General features: G+C 39.0%; 1 protein-coding gene across 1 annotated transcript in view; it reads left to right on the forward strand.

Annotated features, from left to right (window-relative positions):
* The window catches only part of LOC128983935 (uncharacterized), a 78,006-nt gene that overhangs the window by 38,145 nt on the left and 22,761 nt on the right, over positions 1–17,100 (forward strand). The window contains exons 7-13 of the mRNA XM_054403211.1: positions 1,363–1,451; positions 2,193–2,394; positions 3,500–3,766; positions 4,205–4,327; positions 7,452–7,651; positions 8,635–8,734; positions 10,479–10,664. Of these exons, the coding sequence (XP_054259186.1) occupies positions 1,363–1,451; positions 2,193–2,394; positions 3,500–3,766; positions 4,205–4,327; positions 7,452–7,651; positions 8,635–8,734; positions 10,479–10,664 (1,167 nt within the window). The remainder of the gene's footprint in view (positions 1–1,362; positions 1,452–2,192; positions 2,395–3,499; positions 3,767–4,204; positions 4,328–7,451; positions 7,652–8,634; positions 8,735–10,478; positions 10,665–17,100) is intronic.

The raw sequence follows: 17,100 nt of genomic DNA on the forward strand, positions 1-17,100 counted from the left end.
TCCACTTGATGTCCCAAGTTCAATGAGAAGCTTTGGTAAGGAAATATTAGTTAGTTTTAATGACAGCAAATTTAAAAACCATAATGTGTATATTTGGTCTTCTTACATTTGCTTTGTTTGAATTTTTTACAAAAGTATTCATTTACAATTTGTTCTTATTACTGGAACATTAAGTAAATTAGACGTGTTTATATAGGCTACAAAACAAAGCATTTATAACAAATTTTAACTAAAAAATATTTGGAAAGTCAATTGGATGAATTATTTTAAGCTTAAAAGTAGCTTCGCTAGTATCATGAAGGTTTACTTCCTAGAAAATTTAGATGGATTTTCATATTTTATTTAAAAAAAAAATTCAAAAATAAAATATATAAAAAATTTAGATATTTTTCACATGGTTTTTCCCCCTGATGAAAGGCAATTTTGTATCTTAATGTATATCATTAATTGAGCATACCACGGTGCTTGTAAATTATTTTGTTCGTATTTTGGATTAAAATATTTGAATTATTTCTATGTTAGGGTTCAAATAGGTTCCCAGAGCTGTATACAAGCATGTATGTATTTCCTTTCAAATAGGTTTCATTATAATTTTGTTCAAAATTAATTTATTTTCAACAGATAATTCTGAATTTCGACCAATAAGCCAATCTAGTTTGTTTTTAAATTTAATTTGTATTGAGTTACCTATTCATTTATTTCTACCATAAAGCTGATTAAACTAATAAATAAAAGAGAATCTAATATAACTAAATGGCATGGTTGAGTTTTATCTCAATAATCAATAGTGGTTGTATATATTTATTTGTGCAACTAGTGAGCAAGATGAGCAATTGCCTCACTTGAGAGAAATCCTTACTCACGAGCCGTAGGCGAGTGAGGAATGGTTTCTCGAGTGAGGCTGTTGCACTTTGCACTCAAGTTGCACATTATATTTTTCCTACAGTTACCATAAAACAAATAAATTGTTAAAGAAACGTGCCTTCACGTCGCAAATCTGGAGTGAGACATTCTCTCACTGATGAGCGAATTGGCCACTTCCGTGCCTTCATGTTGTAAATCTGGAGAGAGACAAAGTAATTAGATTGAGCAAATTGGCCACATTGCTTTCTCAAATCAGTGAGAGAACATGTACATTGTTAGGTAACTGTAGGAAAAGTAACTTATCACCAAACTATTCTCTTCTTTTATGTCCTTACCCCGTTGCAAAGCAACTAATTTCCCATAGAATTTGAGCTGTCTAGTTAACTTCAACCAACACAGCGTTGACAGCTTGTTGTTTTCAAGTAATTAAAAGGTCAATATGTTATTTAGATGACTTACTAAGTCACACACAGTAATGTTATTTGTTTACTTTTCTAGTCGCCAGACTTTGACACCTACTTGGCCCTGGTTCACACCCGGTTCTCCACCAACACTTTCCCAAGCTGGGAGAGAGCACATCCACTCAGGTTAGTAAACATCCTGAGTGTGCATAATTATGTGTATGATTATGATTGGTAAAATTTAAACATAGTGCTTTTTGTTCCAGCTCATAACTTGAATACATACTGTGAAATAAACACAGTATGCAGAACAAAAAATATTTGTAAAACCTGTTTATTACTGATATGTAGATGGGGAAAAAGTTATTGGCACCTGAACTGATGTGTGACCTTTGGCAGTTTTCTTGGTTTTGGCTTTAAAAAAAAACAGTTTCATAGTTTAAACGATTAATCTTTAGTTACCATACCAGTATTGGTAAAATTGTCCTTTTTGGGCGGGACCCCACAGTTAACATTTACTTTAACCTAATTTATTAAAAAACACTGCTAATGTAACTAGTTTTACCCCAAAGAAATCTTAAAAACAAATTTTAAATTGGGCTCTCTCACCATGAAACCCAAGTAATATGTATGTAAAATCTCTAAAATTTTAGTTTATACTTGCCAATTTTTCAAACTATGTTGGTTACAAAAGCCTATTATTTACTTTAATATAATTTTCACCCTAAATTATCTTGTTGTACATCTTTCAACTCATTTTAGTAGTAGGGATACTTTTTGAACTGTAAAATATCTTTAGTTTTGGTTCAACTTTGAATATCAATCAATTGCCAACCAGTGTATAAAAACTTTGAGTTCTGACAAATCAAGATTTACCAAAGTAATTAGATATCACCGACAATTCTTTTATAACCCTTTTGACGTCAGGATGTTGGCGCACAATGGAGAGATCAACACGTTACGAGGCAACGTGAACCTGATGAAGGCCAGAGAGGGAGTAATGCGTAGTCCGTACATTGAGGACATGCAGTCTCTATACCCTGTTGTGGAACCTAACCTCTCAGACTCCGGCTCTCTAGACTGTGTGCTGGAGTTCATCGTGATGGCCGGCAAACGAGACCTACCTGAGGTAAAAAACGTGTCTTTTAACACGTGGCATTTACTGAGGTTAAGAGGTTAACTGTAAGAAAGGACCATGTGGTCCTAAGTTCGCCTCAATAAAGAAGCATTTTCATTTCATTTAAATTCATTAAAAAAATGTTTTTAGGTTGTAATTACACCCCTGGTCTTGAATCTATTTTCAAGTTTTTGTTTGAAAGCATCATAAATTGATAGCTCAATAAAAATAATGTCATTTGGGTTCAGAATCGACCCATTTGATTCAAACCAGTGACGTTCAGATTTAAAGGGAACACCATAACCAATTGGCTGCACAGACCATTTGCAAGCCTGTTTAAATGTTTGTTACAACATAGACCGGTCTGTTTTTCTTCTTGCAGTTAACACTACTTATTGAAATATTGTTACCCCAAAAATTATTTTTTTACTTAGGTTTCTCTAACAAAAGTTTTAAGTTTCAAAGTAGATGCACTTCTGTGTTTATTTTGAATTTTTTAAAGCATAAGTAAAACTGACAAGTTGTGTTTTTCTGCTATACTTCCCTAGAAAAGTCCTTGTCAGATTGTGTATTTGGGAATCACTGAGGGTTTATTTTACCGTCCATGTGTCATTTTTAGTTTAGCTCAAGTATATCTTAGCTCAAGGTATTAAATAAGTTAAGAGATGATTGCATTATTTAATTTCAGAGTACCAGAAGTTTCAATACAACATACAAAATTGATACCTTATAACTGTCAATGCATTAATGGTTTTGTCAAATTAACTCATCAAGGTGTGTAATTATTTACACCTCTCCTACTTATTTTAACACCTCAATAAATTGAAAAAATATTTTCATAGATTTTTAAAAACTTGTTTTTTAAAACCCAATTTTTTTATAAAGAGAAATGTCACAACAGATTACATATAAAAAAGAAGGTTTTGCAGCATTTTAGGTTACTTTCAACAATCACAAATAAACACTAACTGATCCTGGTTAAAGAACCAGCGCTTATCTTAGTAAGTAACAAAGCTATCATCTTATCTATTCTACTCTCATCCTCCAGTCTTATTCGCCTTAAAATTCACACCCTGGTTTGTCAATTGCGTTCAAATCTAATCTAAAAATGCCACAGGCTGTGATGACCATGGTACCCGAGGCATGGCAGAACGACCAGACGATGCCGGCGGAGAAGCGAGACTTCTACCACTGGGCGGCGTGCGCCATGGAGCCTTGGGACGGGCCGGCGCTCCTCACATTCACTGACGGCCGGTATGTCGGCGCCATCCTGGACCGCAACGGCCTACGACCCTCTCGCTTCTACGTGTGCAAGGACAACATCATGGTGATGGCTTCAGAGGTCGGAGTCTATGACACAGAGCCGGAGAACGTGTCCCTCAAGGTTGGTGGAACTTTTAATACCTTCAGGTTTGTTTGTGCTGTTCTAACCTAAAATCTAATAATCCTCTCCAATGAACTTCCAAGGGTTATTTTTCGGACCTTCCTTCCATATTTGTTTCATCCTAATTAAGACTGTATGCTCTGCAATGGAAACTACGTCTGGTGATTGAGATTTTTTATTTGTTTTGGCTTCCTTAGCCAAAATCATGATGTACACTGAGTCAAAAAACACTAGTAGGTAGTAGGTTATTAGGTACATTTTTTAGTAATAGAACATAACTGAGGTAGTATTCCGAAAGTTTAATAGGGGTCTTAAAGAATATTCAAGAGGTCTGAATCTTCAACGAGTCTTATAGGATAGGTTAATGATGATGTTGGTTAGAAGCCATATACTATTATATCTCCAAACTTGTGTTTAACTTGCACCTGTGATTTGTAGAGTCGCTTGAAGCCAGGCAGGATGCTGCTGGTAGATACCCAGGAGAAGAGGATCATCCAGGATGTTGAGCTGAAGATGCACATTGCCAAGTGTCGTCCGCACTCCGAATGGCTCAAAGAGGAGGTAATTACTGCATTAGGCTTAGCATTGTCTGCTGAGTTTGTGGCTTTAACACTCTTACAGCAATTTTCTCAATGCAAAGAGTTTACACTTGCAATGGGTTGTGGAAATTGTTCTGTTGGTTAGGTTATTTCACTATTTGGTTTTTCAAATGGTGTGTGATATGGTATTTCAGTAAAGTTTTTACAATTTTTTCTACAGTTAAATTACTTGTTGAGATCTGAAATGTGTTATTATGAGTAATTTTAGAATTCCTAAAATACTGGAACAAATTCTAACAAATTGTGGTTCTAAAAATATTTTAAGCAAAGGTTAACAATGCTCAAGAAGGCATTTTTGCTCAGGATTTCAACCTTTTTGTTTTTTGTAATAAGTAATTGAATGATTTTTCCCTGTAGTTTTCACAGAAAGCTTAATCCAACTAAAAAATTTCAAAATTTGTCTCTTAATTCAATGCAAGTGCAAACATAGATATACTAATTGACTAATCAAAAACACAATACAAACTAACAAGAACTGTTGGTATACGGAATGTATGACACAATTTGCTATGATATATTTAGGGCCTATACATTTTTAGCTAACAATGTATATGTGCACAAGTAAATATATTTACATATTAATTTTTAATTTACATATTAACTCTTTGCAGTCTTAAAGTTAAAACTCAAATATAATTTTGAAAAATATCAATTCTAAGAGTAGTCAATAACAATTAATTTCTGTAGCTTTTTATATTGTGCAATTTCTACAATAAACTATTATGCTTGCTTGTGATTGAAAAGTACTGTAAGCTGCAATTTTGGCTTCTTGTTTGCAAAGTAGGTTGATTATGCTATGTATCCTATAAAAAAAGATACACCGCTTGCAATTTTTCAATTTCATAGGAATGTTAGAAATATGAGGGGGATTTAAATGTTATGAGTCAAGATTGAATAACTCTTCTTCTTTTCCCTTTCCTAATAACGTTTGAACCAAGAATGATCTTTTTATATTGTACCTAAGAAAATAAAAACTATACCTTTTGAAAATAATGTTATTCCTCTTAAAATGTTTCAAGAATGACAGTGGATATTAAGGGGAATATTATTCTCAACCTAAAACTGCTAACCTTTACTTTCTTATAATTTAACTAATTATATTTTGTTCCTATATTGCTGTGCTGGTGACCGCAGATGGTGAGTTTACAAAAAGCCTGCTAGTTTTGCCTGTTATGTGGTGGAGGTGTGGTTTTGGTTTTTTGTATCCTTTAGAATAACTCATGTTTGGACTTTTTAAATCCCCTGAGATCGAGATGATGACCAAAATTGCCAAATTCAGTTTCAGTGTGGTTGGACCACCATCCCAAGTACAATTTTTGAAATTAGGTGACAATTTTAATTTTTTATTTTAGCCAAAACCTTTTTGTTCCTGGTTAATGCAATAACTAAACTGTTGACTTTTTGGATCTGTAAAAAATAGATTTGCTGTTGATTTGTTTAATTGTAATGATTTTTTTGAGGGAATATACTTAAATTTGACCCTCTCATAATTAGATTGGCCTTCTAAAATGCTACTCAAGTATTAATCTCAAATTAATTTCCATAAGAGTTGCTAATTTCATTTGACTTGCCTCTTATCTTGAGAAACTTAACATTTGTAATGCAAACATACTTAGAAGTCCAAGCATGACAAATTGTTTCCTTTCCTTTTTATTTAATTCTTGGTCTTCATTTTTTTGTTCCTTAAAAATATCAATTTGATGTGACTTTCATGAAACACTTCTCTTCCCAAAATATACCAAACCAACATTTTTATGTTTGTATATTGTGATGATCATCCACAGATTTCTTTTAAGTTTATTTGTAGAATTTGTAGATTGAGTGGAAAGTTTGAAGTAGTTACTTAGATTTATTGTGTGTGATAAACTATTCCATACATGTTGGCCTGCATTTCGGCTTGAACCTGAAAATAAAGTCATACACATGCATTTGCATTGGACAGAGGAGAGAAAATTTAAAATACGTTCCATCAAAAGCATGCAGTTTGAATTTGTGTTTTTCCATTGAATCAATCGCTCAAGTACAGTTCAGCATTATTACCACCCTTAAAAAAGTAGACTCCTTCATTCTACAACTTCCTCACTCATATTTAATAGTTGACAAGCATCTCTCGTAAAATTGTCAAAAACCGGTCATTTAATAGTTGCCTTTAGACTCATTACTTTATCAATCCCACTCTATGTTCATGAAGGTGCTTTCAGTTTGAGGGTTATCAAAGTACGCAAAATCAATTTAGGTACAATATTTTCTCAAAATGACAATTATGTGACACAATCCACTACATTTTCTGCTTTCACATACTACAATGTTGTTTTACTTTAAAAACATGTAAATTCAAATTGTAACCTTATGGTTGACAGTCATTTTGTATTATCCGCCACCATGCAGGGATTGTTAAACAACAAATTTTTCTGGTGCTGCTATGCTGTGTCCAACCATAGAATTTATGATGACAAGATGCACGTATACTCCTCTAAGTAAAACACCGCAGTGAATTTAGCCATCCAAATTTGGGGCTGAATCTCCCACCTCTGTATTCCTATACCTTATTCTTATCGTGTTCGCTCATCTCAGTGGCAGTTCATTAACCAACAGTAGGTCCTACCATGGATTACTTTGTTCCCACCGGTTCATTTCTGTAAATAGTTTATTATTCCATGTGTTTTCCATCAAAATTGTCTTAACCGTTTGATAATTTAATTCAAGATTTAAATCAAACTACGGATTTCACTGATTTGGTGTTCGATTTGATTTAATCGAGACCATCAACTATCAAATAACTTACAACTGACTGTTTAATAATTTAATTCCCTAGGTATTACCTGATAAATGATTAATTATTATTTGTTTATTCTGTCAACTATTGCAATCTTGGTCTTCCCAATGATGTTTAGAAGAGGTTCCACTTTTAACTGGTGAGGTATCTACTGTAGATTTCCAAACCCAAGATAACTCTAACTAAACCTTAATAATCCTTTAAATTGTGTTGGAAATAATGTCTCATTGCCAAAGTCAAAGGATACAAATGTGTTACACCAATGTCACAAGCTACAAGATTCAACTCACAATACTGTCGGTGTTCACAGATAACTATGGAGGAGTTGCGAGCAGCATCATCCGTAGTCGTGCCTGAGTCACCGGTCGTTCCAGTGTCCAACGGAGATTTGAAGGATGAACTCACAGAGCACGACCTAACTCGTATCTGGGGTGGCGATAGACGACTCTCCCTGTTTGGTTACACCATCGAGACCATCAACATGCTGCTGCTGCCGATGATACGCACCAAGTAAATATTCTTTCAAAGTTTTTGGTGATGAGTTTATGTAAAGGAATTTTGGCTGGTTGTAAAAAAAAGGAGGTATCAAGACGTTTTGGGATCCAAGCTGATTCCAAGTACAGGTGAGAATACCTGTAATATGACAAGATGACACAAACCCATCTAAGGCTGGAAAAATCACAAAATAAAAAGCATACAGAACTGTATAGTTAGTACAACAAATCCTGAAAGAAAATAATTACGATTGAATGTTAGGAGCGCACAATGTATTCAAGCGGTGCTCAAGCAAGACTACGGTCCACTTTGGCCGTCTGGGGAAAACCTCAAACACCAGAAGACCTGAAACAAAAATAAACATGGGAGACGGAAAAGTAATGACAGAGCTAAAAAAGGACAATTTTCTCAGGAAAATCATTCTAATGCCTGAGTGCACCTCACTAATTCGTTGCATTATGATTAGAAATGTCTGCATCAACCCCTTGAATGAGTGAATATTCATCTCTCTTTGTAGAAAGTAACCATTTTCTATGACTGCTGACTACAAAACCCTAAACATAACAAGCTGGCAATTCTGAAAATCATTTTCCAAACTCTAACATCGAGAGTCCCATAGTTCTTTAGTCAGTATGGTCAGTCGGTCTTTCCCTAGTCTACCTCACTTACTGTCAAGAAATGCAAATGCAAAAATTTATTTTATTGGTCAAGAAGAACTTTTTATGTGGGTTTAGTCAGCTTTACATGGGGCAATGTGCTCTATATTATTAAGTTTACCAAACTGACAAAACCATCTTTTGAGCAGTTTGGAATTACTTCCCCTAAAACCGCCTAAATTTTACTAAGGGAGTTATAATGTTTCTTTTCAATGTACTAGTCATTGCAATTCAATTCAGCTGTTTTACTACTTATCATTATATTGGTTCAGTGTAGTGTTTTCTAGTGTAGATAATAAATAATATTTCTACTCACCTTAATTTCTGTATCGTTGTCTACAGGAAAGAAGCCCTGGGGTCTATGGGCAATGATGCGCCTCTGGCCTGTCTTTCACAGTTCCAGCCACTGCTCTATGACTATTTCAAGCAACTTTTTGCCCAGGTATAACTGTGTAAATTTCACCCTTTATACTTCAGCTCTTAGCTATTTGCACTAAATAACTTTATTCATTCCTCAAGGTAAATTTGTGCCAATATTCATCATTTATACCTTAAACACTCAGTTTTTTTAGAAATAAGGCATAGCTGATTACTGGAATTCAAAGTAGGGATGGAAGGGATTGAATTTTTAGTTCGGGACGGGACGGGACGGGATTTTTATTTCCTTCCCGATTTTCGGGACGGGACGGGACGGGATTTTTTTCTGTACATAAAAGAAAGTACTGTATTGGAGTTACCAAAAAAGACATACGAAATCAATTTTAACCATTTGTGGCACTGATCTATAAAAACAAAAAAATGTGTAACAATTTACATGTACCTATAGAAACTTGTGACTCGCGGGTCACGGGGTGATCGTCTGTATGACTCACGGTCACGGCGCAATCGTCGTCATGACTAGCGGTCACGGCGCGATTGCCGTCATGACTCGCGGTCACGGCGCGATCGTTGGTATGACTCGCGGTCACGGCGAGATCGTCGGTATGATTCCGCGGTCACGGGGTTATCGTTGGTATGACTCGCGGTCACGGCATTATCGTCGGTATGACTCGCGATCACGGCTCGATCGTCATCATGACTCCGCGGTCACGGCGCGATCGTCGTCATGACTCGCGGTCACGGCGCGATTGTCTGTATGACTCCGTGGTCACGGGGTTATCGTTGGTATGACTCGCGGTCACGGCATTATCGTCGGTATGACTCGCGATCACGGCTCGATCGTCAGCATGACTCCGCGGTCACGGCGCGATCGTCGTCATGACTCGCGGTCACGGCGCGATCGTCTGTATGACTCCGTGGTCACGGGGTTATCGTTGGTATGACTCGCGGTCACGGCATTATCGTCGGTATGACTCGCGATCACGGCTCGATCGTCAGCATGACTCCGCGGTCACGGCGCGATCGTCGGTATGACTCGCAGTCACGACGCGATCGTCGGTATGACTCCGCGGTCACGGGGTTATCGTCGGTATGACTCGCGGTCACGGCATTATCGTCGGTATGACTCGCGGTCACGGTGCGATCGTCGGTATGACTCCGCGGTCACGGGGTTATCGTCGGTATGACTCGCGGTCACGGCATTATCGTCGGTATGACTCGCGGTATCGGCGCGATCGTCGGTATGACTCGTAGGCGGTCACAGCCCGATCGTCGTTATGACTCGCGATCTCGGTGCGATCGTCGGTCCAATAATCGCGGCCACGGCGCGATCGTCGTTATGACTCCGCGGTCACGGCGTAATCGTCGAAATGACTTCGTCTCCTGCGTTCGCGGACCTATCGCTCGCAATAACGGCGTTATCGGAACCCGCGAAGCGGAAAAATCGCCGTCGATCGGACCAAATCCCGTCCCGAAAAATTCCCGAGTCAAATGTAATCCCGTCCCGATAATCGGGAATATTTTTTCCCCGAAAAATACCCGAAATTTCGGGACCCGTCCATCCCTAATTCAAAGACAAGTGTGTACAAAATTAAAGTCTTACTTTTAGTGTGAACTGCTTTGTGACTTCTACAATACTCAGTTCCTAATAACATTTCTATTGGTACTTTATTTATCTCGATGCTGCAATAATATGATAACCAAGAAATTAAATGATAATCAAGGACAATTTAAAATACGATCAACAATTGTGCTATTTGTAACCGATAAATAAAATTAAGTATTGTAATTTGCAATGAAACTTCCAGGTGACCAACCCCCCCATAGATCCGTTCCGTGAGAAGATAGTGATGTCACTGATGTGTCCCATTGGTCCAGAAGATAACATCCTACAGCCGAGTGCTAAGCAGTGCCATCGTCTGATGTTGCCTCACCCCATTCTCTCTCTGACTGACCTTAAGGTGCTCAAGAAGAACACTCACCGTGGATGGAAGGTGATTATACCCGCTAAGGTTTTAAGTTTTTTTTTTAAGTCTGAAATAAGTGAACTGCTGGAACCAGTTTGTAGTTTATGTTCGGGATGATAATTTTTTCAACATTGGTTTAGGGCCTATGGGAGTAAAAGTGTTAACTAGATTCATTGTGCCCTTTACTAAAATTTGTATTTATTTCCAGAAATGTGCATGTATATTAAATACAGTATAAACATGATTCTCAAGTGTTTCTAACTAAAATATTTGTTAAATTCGGAGTTTAGAAATTTAGAAGTTTAGAAACCGACCGTCGCGTCTAAACGTTACACCGCGAACGCCATATTTTTTACTCTTCCGCTTAGTAGCTACCGACGCCGGCTACTTCGTCAACAGGTGAAAACAGATTTGCCAACCACGCAAAATGAGAATTTTTTATGCTAACAGCAAACATTGAAAATCGTTGAGTTAAAACTTAACATACCGGCGGCTTTGAATCAGTAAGGATTCAACAAAATCAAGTACAACAAAATCAAGATTGATATCAAATGAGAATAGCTTAACAACTAAGAACTATATTATACTATGTACATTCTGATGGTGAACTAATCAATTTAATTCAGAAACGGCAGCAAGAAGATCTTAACAGCCGGACGTGTGAAGGTCCCATGTTGGGTTTGGAGTTCGACGACTCGAACAATATTGTCTCTTCCAGGGGTAACATTAGTTATTCTGGCAAGAGGCCAGCACATAGGGGGTGTATCTTGATGGACCAACACCAGATCCCCCACTTGCAGGTTTCGAGTTGGTTTGTCCCATTTAAGTCTCTGCTGGAGAGTGTGGAGGTACTCTCGACTCCACCGCTTCCATACACGTTGGGAGAATGCTTGAATGAGCTGCCAATGTGACAGTCGGTTATCAGGTGTTTCGGCAAGATTTAGTTCCGGTGTTGCAGTGAGTGGAGCTCCAATTAAAATATGGCCTGGGGTTAACACCTGTAAGTCATTTGGGTCACTGGATAGAGCCGTAAGTGGGCGGGAGTTCAGCATTGCTTCCACTTGACAGGTAAGCGTAATGAATTGGCTTAGAGTAGGAACATAGTTGCCTAATACACGTCTAAGGTGATATTTAGCTCCTTTTATGGAACTTTCCCATAGACCTCCATGATGAGGTGCCGCAGGGGGGTTAAAATGGAAGTTAATTTTCCGCTGAATGGAGAATTGTTGTAAAGGGCGTTGGCCAGTAGTTGAGATGAGCTGTTGCATGGCATTTTTCGCTCCTACGAAATTGGTGCCACAGTCGCTGTATATATCGGCACAGAAGCCTCTACGTGACACAAAGCGAGTAAGTGCAGCGATAAACGCTTCCGTGGACAAGTCCGTAGCCACTTCAATGTGGACTGCCTTTGTAACCAGACAAACGAAGAGACAGATATATGCTTTGATGTGTCGGATAGAACGAAGATTGTGTATTTTTATGGTGAAGGGGCCACCATAATCGACTCCCGTTGACAAGAAAGGTCGAGTAGGGGTCACTCTGGCTTTGGGTAAATCCCCCATGAGTGGGAACAGAGGCTTTGGTCTTTGTTTGAAACACGTCATGCATTGAAAAATGCGGGAGCGAACCACACTACGAGCCGATAAAATCCAGACACTCTGGGCTAATAGTGACAGTGTGAATTGAACACCCGAGTGCATATGTTGTAGGTGGGTGTAGTCTACAAATAAATTGACTACGTGATGATTCTTGGGTAAGACTAGAGGGTGGCGCACTTCCTCAGCTAATTCGGAATGTCTCAACCTGCCACCAACCCGAATTAGTCCGTTTGCATCAACAAACGGGGTGAGTCGCTGTAGTCTAGTAGAGCAGATCTTGTTGTCCTTAAGGGCAGTGATATCATCAAGAAACATCTCTTGTTGCACCAGTTTGAAGATCCGCAGCTGAGCTGCTTGCACTTCCGTGACGGAGAGAGGCCCCGCTTGATGTTCTTGCCGGCGGCTGTGAGATATGAATCGGAGGATGTAGGCCATGACACGAAGGAGTTTTTCCCAAGACGAGAAGCGGGTAAGAAGATCCCAAGATGAATGAGAAGCAGTGACAAGCACGGTGAGTGGAGTCAATTTTACTTCGTCTAGAGAGTGTTCATCGATGGGTGTGAAGTTCGAAGTTGGCCAGTTTGGGGGTGAACGTTGTAGCTAAGGGGGACCATGCCACCAGAGTGGGTGATGGACAAGCTCTGAAGGGAGGATTCCTCGAGAGGCGCAGTCCGCAGGGTTGTCGGTACTAGAAACGTGTCTCCAACAATGGGAGGGAATGAGCTCTTGAATTTGAGCCACCCGGTTCGCCACATATGTCTTCAGACGATACGGGAGAGTTTGTATCCATGAAAGGGTAACAGTAGAGTCACACCACAAGGTTATGGAGTCAATGGTTATGACACTAGAATATTGAGAACGTACATATTGGGCTAAATGAGATAGCAGATGCGCCGCGCTCAACTCTAGCCGTGGCAAAGTCACTTTCTTCAAAGGTGCAGCACAAGTTTTCGATATTATCTGAGTGACTCGCACATTCTGATCAGTGTTAACGTCTCGCAAATATACCACAGCAGCATAACCGGTCTCAGAAGCGTCCGAAAAACCGTGAAGCTCATAGATACCAACAGAAGCGAATATAATTGGTCGGGGAATCGACAGTCTATCAACGTTCTGTAACTCTGTTACGAAATTATGCCACTTTAGGGCGAGTTCCGAAGATAGGGGTTCATCCCAAGAAATACCGGAAGTCCATAGTACTTGCATGAAGCGCTTGGCAATCATGACACAAGGGGACAGAAAACCACATGGGTCGTAAATCCTGGCGATTAAGCTTAGCACTTTGCGCTTTGTCGGGGATTCACAAGAGAAATTGAGATTGTATTTAAAACAATCTGTCACAGGAGACCAATAGAGTCCTAAAATGGAGAACATAGGGTCTGAAGAGGCTTGAAGAAACACAGGAGATTCTTGATGAGAAACAGGCAATTGTTGTAGCAGTCGAGGACAGTTAGACACCCACTTTCTTAATTCAAAACCGCCGAAGCGGAGGAGTTCAATTAATTGATCTTGCAGTTTCAAAGCTTCTGCTTCAGTTGATGCTCCAGCGATTAGGTCGTCCACATAGCTGTGATGTTGAAGGATTTGAGCCGCTTCCGGGAAGTTAGATCCTTCATCGATTGCCAATTGCTTCAGGGTCTTTATGGCAAGGTATGGTGAACAATTCATGCCATACGTCACAGTGGTCAACTGGTATGTTGACAGCGGAAGTGAGGGGGTTTCACGCCAAAGAATAAGCTGATACCTTTGATCGTCTTTATGGACTTTTATTTGCCGATACATCTGGCGGATGTCACAAGAAAAGACAAATTTATTCAACCGAAAATGTAATAGAATATCACAGATATTGTTCTGTAATTTCGGACCCATGAGAAGAATATCATTCAATGACAGACCAGAACTGGTCTTTGAACTCGCATCAAAAACGACGCGGAGTTTAGTAGTGCTGCTTTGAGATTTCAATACCCCATGATGCGGGAGGAAATAGTGTGGCTCAGATAGAACGAGGTTTGGGCACATTTCCATATGTCTTAGAGAATAACATTCCGACATGAAGCCTGAATAAAGGTTGCGAAATTCCACATTGTTTGAGTGTTGCAATTTCCTTTCTAGAGATTGGAAGCGTTGTTCAGCGATAGGCTTAGAAGTGCCGAGGTTGGAAGGAGCGAGTTCACTTGAAAATGGTAGTCGTACAGTGTAACGCCCGGAAGAATCACGAGAATGCGTGGTATCAAAAAAGTTATCGCACGCAATTTCTTCAGAAGATTTTTTGGAACAGGAAGGCAGTTCCTCTTGAGTCCAAAAACGTTGCATTGAAGAGTGGAGGTCAATATCCGCAGTGGAGAGGAGAGAGATAGAGAGATGAGAGGCTCTCGGAGAAGGAGAAGAACACGGAGCTGTTCCAGCGATGACGTAACCAAAAATGGTACCAAGAGCATAAGGCATGTGATCGCCTAAGGAATGACATTCATTTGTTAGCACTTGAGGAAATAATGCACATCCTATAAGGACGTCAATGGGACCCGGTTTATGGAATGTTGGGTCTGCGAGAACGAAAGGTTTCACCTTCTGTAGTACTTCCGGGGTGAGTTCCACTCTGGGTAAATCGATAGATATTTTTTCCAAAATATGGAAACAGTGTTTTTGGACAACTAAGTGGCCAGAGAGTGACTCAACATTAACACTAAGTGAGCCTTTTGTTTGAGTGAGAGACTGAGCTAGCCCCGTGACAGAGAGATTAGAAGGGTGGCGTCGAGTACCCAAGAGTTGAGCAGCTCTCTCAGAAATAAAGTCGGACATACTACCAGAATCTAGCAATGCTCGGAATACAAAGGAGTGGCCATTAGCAGTGGTGAGTTTTACTAACGCCGTGCTGAGAAGGACAGTACTGTTGTGGGGAACATTTGTTTGCTGAACAGAACAAGTCATCGAAGTCGAAGTGCTCTGTGCAGACTTTGGCACGGGAACTGTAGCAGTGGTGCGCTGCGAGTGACCATGAGCATTATTAAAGTGTAGAAGTGAATGATGCTTGTTGCCACAAGTTATACAGGAAGCTCTGGATTGACAATCATTAAGTGCATGAGTTCCGAGACAGGAAATACATTTATTATTTTCCTTAACGATTTTGTAGCGATCACTAGGAGATTTATCTTTGAACACCTGGCATTGGTAGATTTTATGACCTGATTTGCGGCAACAAAAGCACCGAGCTGGTTTTGAAGTGGAAGTCTTGACATCAGTCGACACCATAGCCACATTGCCAGAGGAGAATTGAGCCCGTTTTTCCATTTTGGGTCTCGGATTGTTAGAATGCGATTTTGATTCAGAGCTTGAATGCAAGCTTGCATCCTCAATATGGGAACATTCCAGGTTTAGGAAATTAATTATCTCCATTACTTTTGGGAGGGAGTGTGTTTCAGTGTCATCATCAGCTTTGGTGGTTCGATACTGCTCTAGTTGTTGAACCATTCTAGTATCGAGCTTTTGTAACAAGTGTGCGGCAAGTAACGGATTATTTTCAGTTACCCCACAGTCTAAAGCCTTAAGGGACTCGGAGTGTTCATAGAAAGTGGTGATGAATGATCGTAATTGCTTAGGGTTACTTCGTGAGACGGAAGGTAAATCTAATAAGTAGTTAAGGTGTAAAGTTGTCAGACGTCTTATATTGTGACATCTATCACGTAGGAGCTGGTAGGCGATCAAATAGTTTGCCGCTGTCAGGTTGAGTGATTTGACCAAATTCAATGGTTCACCGGTCAAGATACTGAGCAAATATTGAAATTTGGCTACATTTGAAAGTGACGTGCTTTTATGTACTGTAGTATCATACAAATTTATGAAAGAAATCCATTTTAATGGAGTGCCATCAAATGTCTGTAAATTCAATTTCGGCAATTTTACTCCCGACACAACTGCTGTTGGGAAATTTGCGGACATATCTGAATGGGACGATTGTGGAGTTGTAGGTTCCACAGTGATGTTGACTTCAATTATGCTAGATATCCGTACATAGAAATCATTAATATCATCTACGTCAGATGATAGATTAGCTTCTGCGGCCTCGTCAGTTTCTGTCTCAATTAGCCGTTGCAAGTTTAGCTCAAAATCGGCTCGTTTTTTCTTTAGTTCGGCAAATATGGTATTTAGTTGCCTAATTTGTACTGGTGTAAGAGGGGGTGTGCTGGTAAGTTTAGTCACCGCCTCTTCTAGTTTGGCAAACCGAGCCTTAATTAAATCTGTGGACTTGCGGTAGGTCTCATATTTGAATTCTTTGGGAGCCATTGTACAAAAGGATACAAAATTATACTAACAGAAGATACAAATATTTGCAATGAATAGTGAATGAATTATTAGCAACTATTTAATTAGAAACAATTATTTAAAGAAAAAAGACTAGTTGTATTGCCAGCCGATATGAGATAGCCTAAAAGAGATACTGAGTTTATATACACACAAGAAAAGATACAAAAATGGTTAAAAGAAGGTGTTAATTAATCTTGAAAATTAAGAGAGAACTAGCCTATAAAAATACACAACAGAATTTTCCTTTTGAGAGCTCTCTAAATAAACTTACTAGAGCAGAGGTTTACATACAATGCAATTCAACAGAAACACATAAAAATTACGTTAATTTTGAGGACACATAGCTAGCCTAGCCTAAACAATAACAACATTATACAGGGTGAATTTTAAATGAGTTCCCCCCCTACTTTTTTCTACATTTCTTAAGATATCAAATTCGGACCACGTCAGATCATTGTAGTGTAGTGAGTACTTCATTTTGACTGAATAAACATTTTTGGCCGCCATCTTGGATCCGCCATATTGGATACAAAATTTTTTTTTTCAAATGTAAAGGTAGGGTT

Source organism: Macrosteles quadrilineatus, unplaced genomic scaffold, assembly GCF_028750875.1.
Source record: "Macrosteles quadrilineatus isolate MER2022 unplaced genomic scaffold, UCM_ALF_1.0 Scaffold_2__2_contigs__length_208266976, whole genome shotgun sequence".
Taxonomy (NCBI): Eukaryota; Metazoa; Arthropoda; class Insecta; order Hemiptera; family Cicadellidae; genus Macrosteles; species Macrosteles quadrilineatus.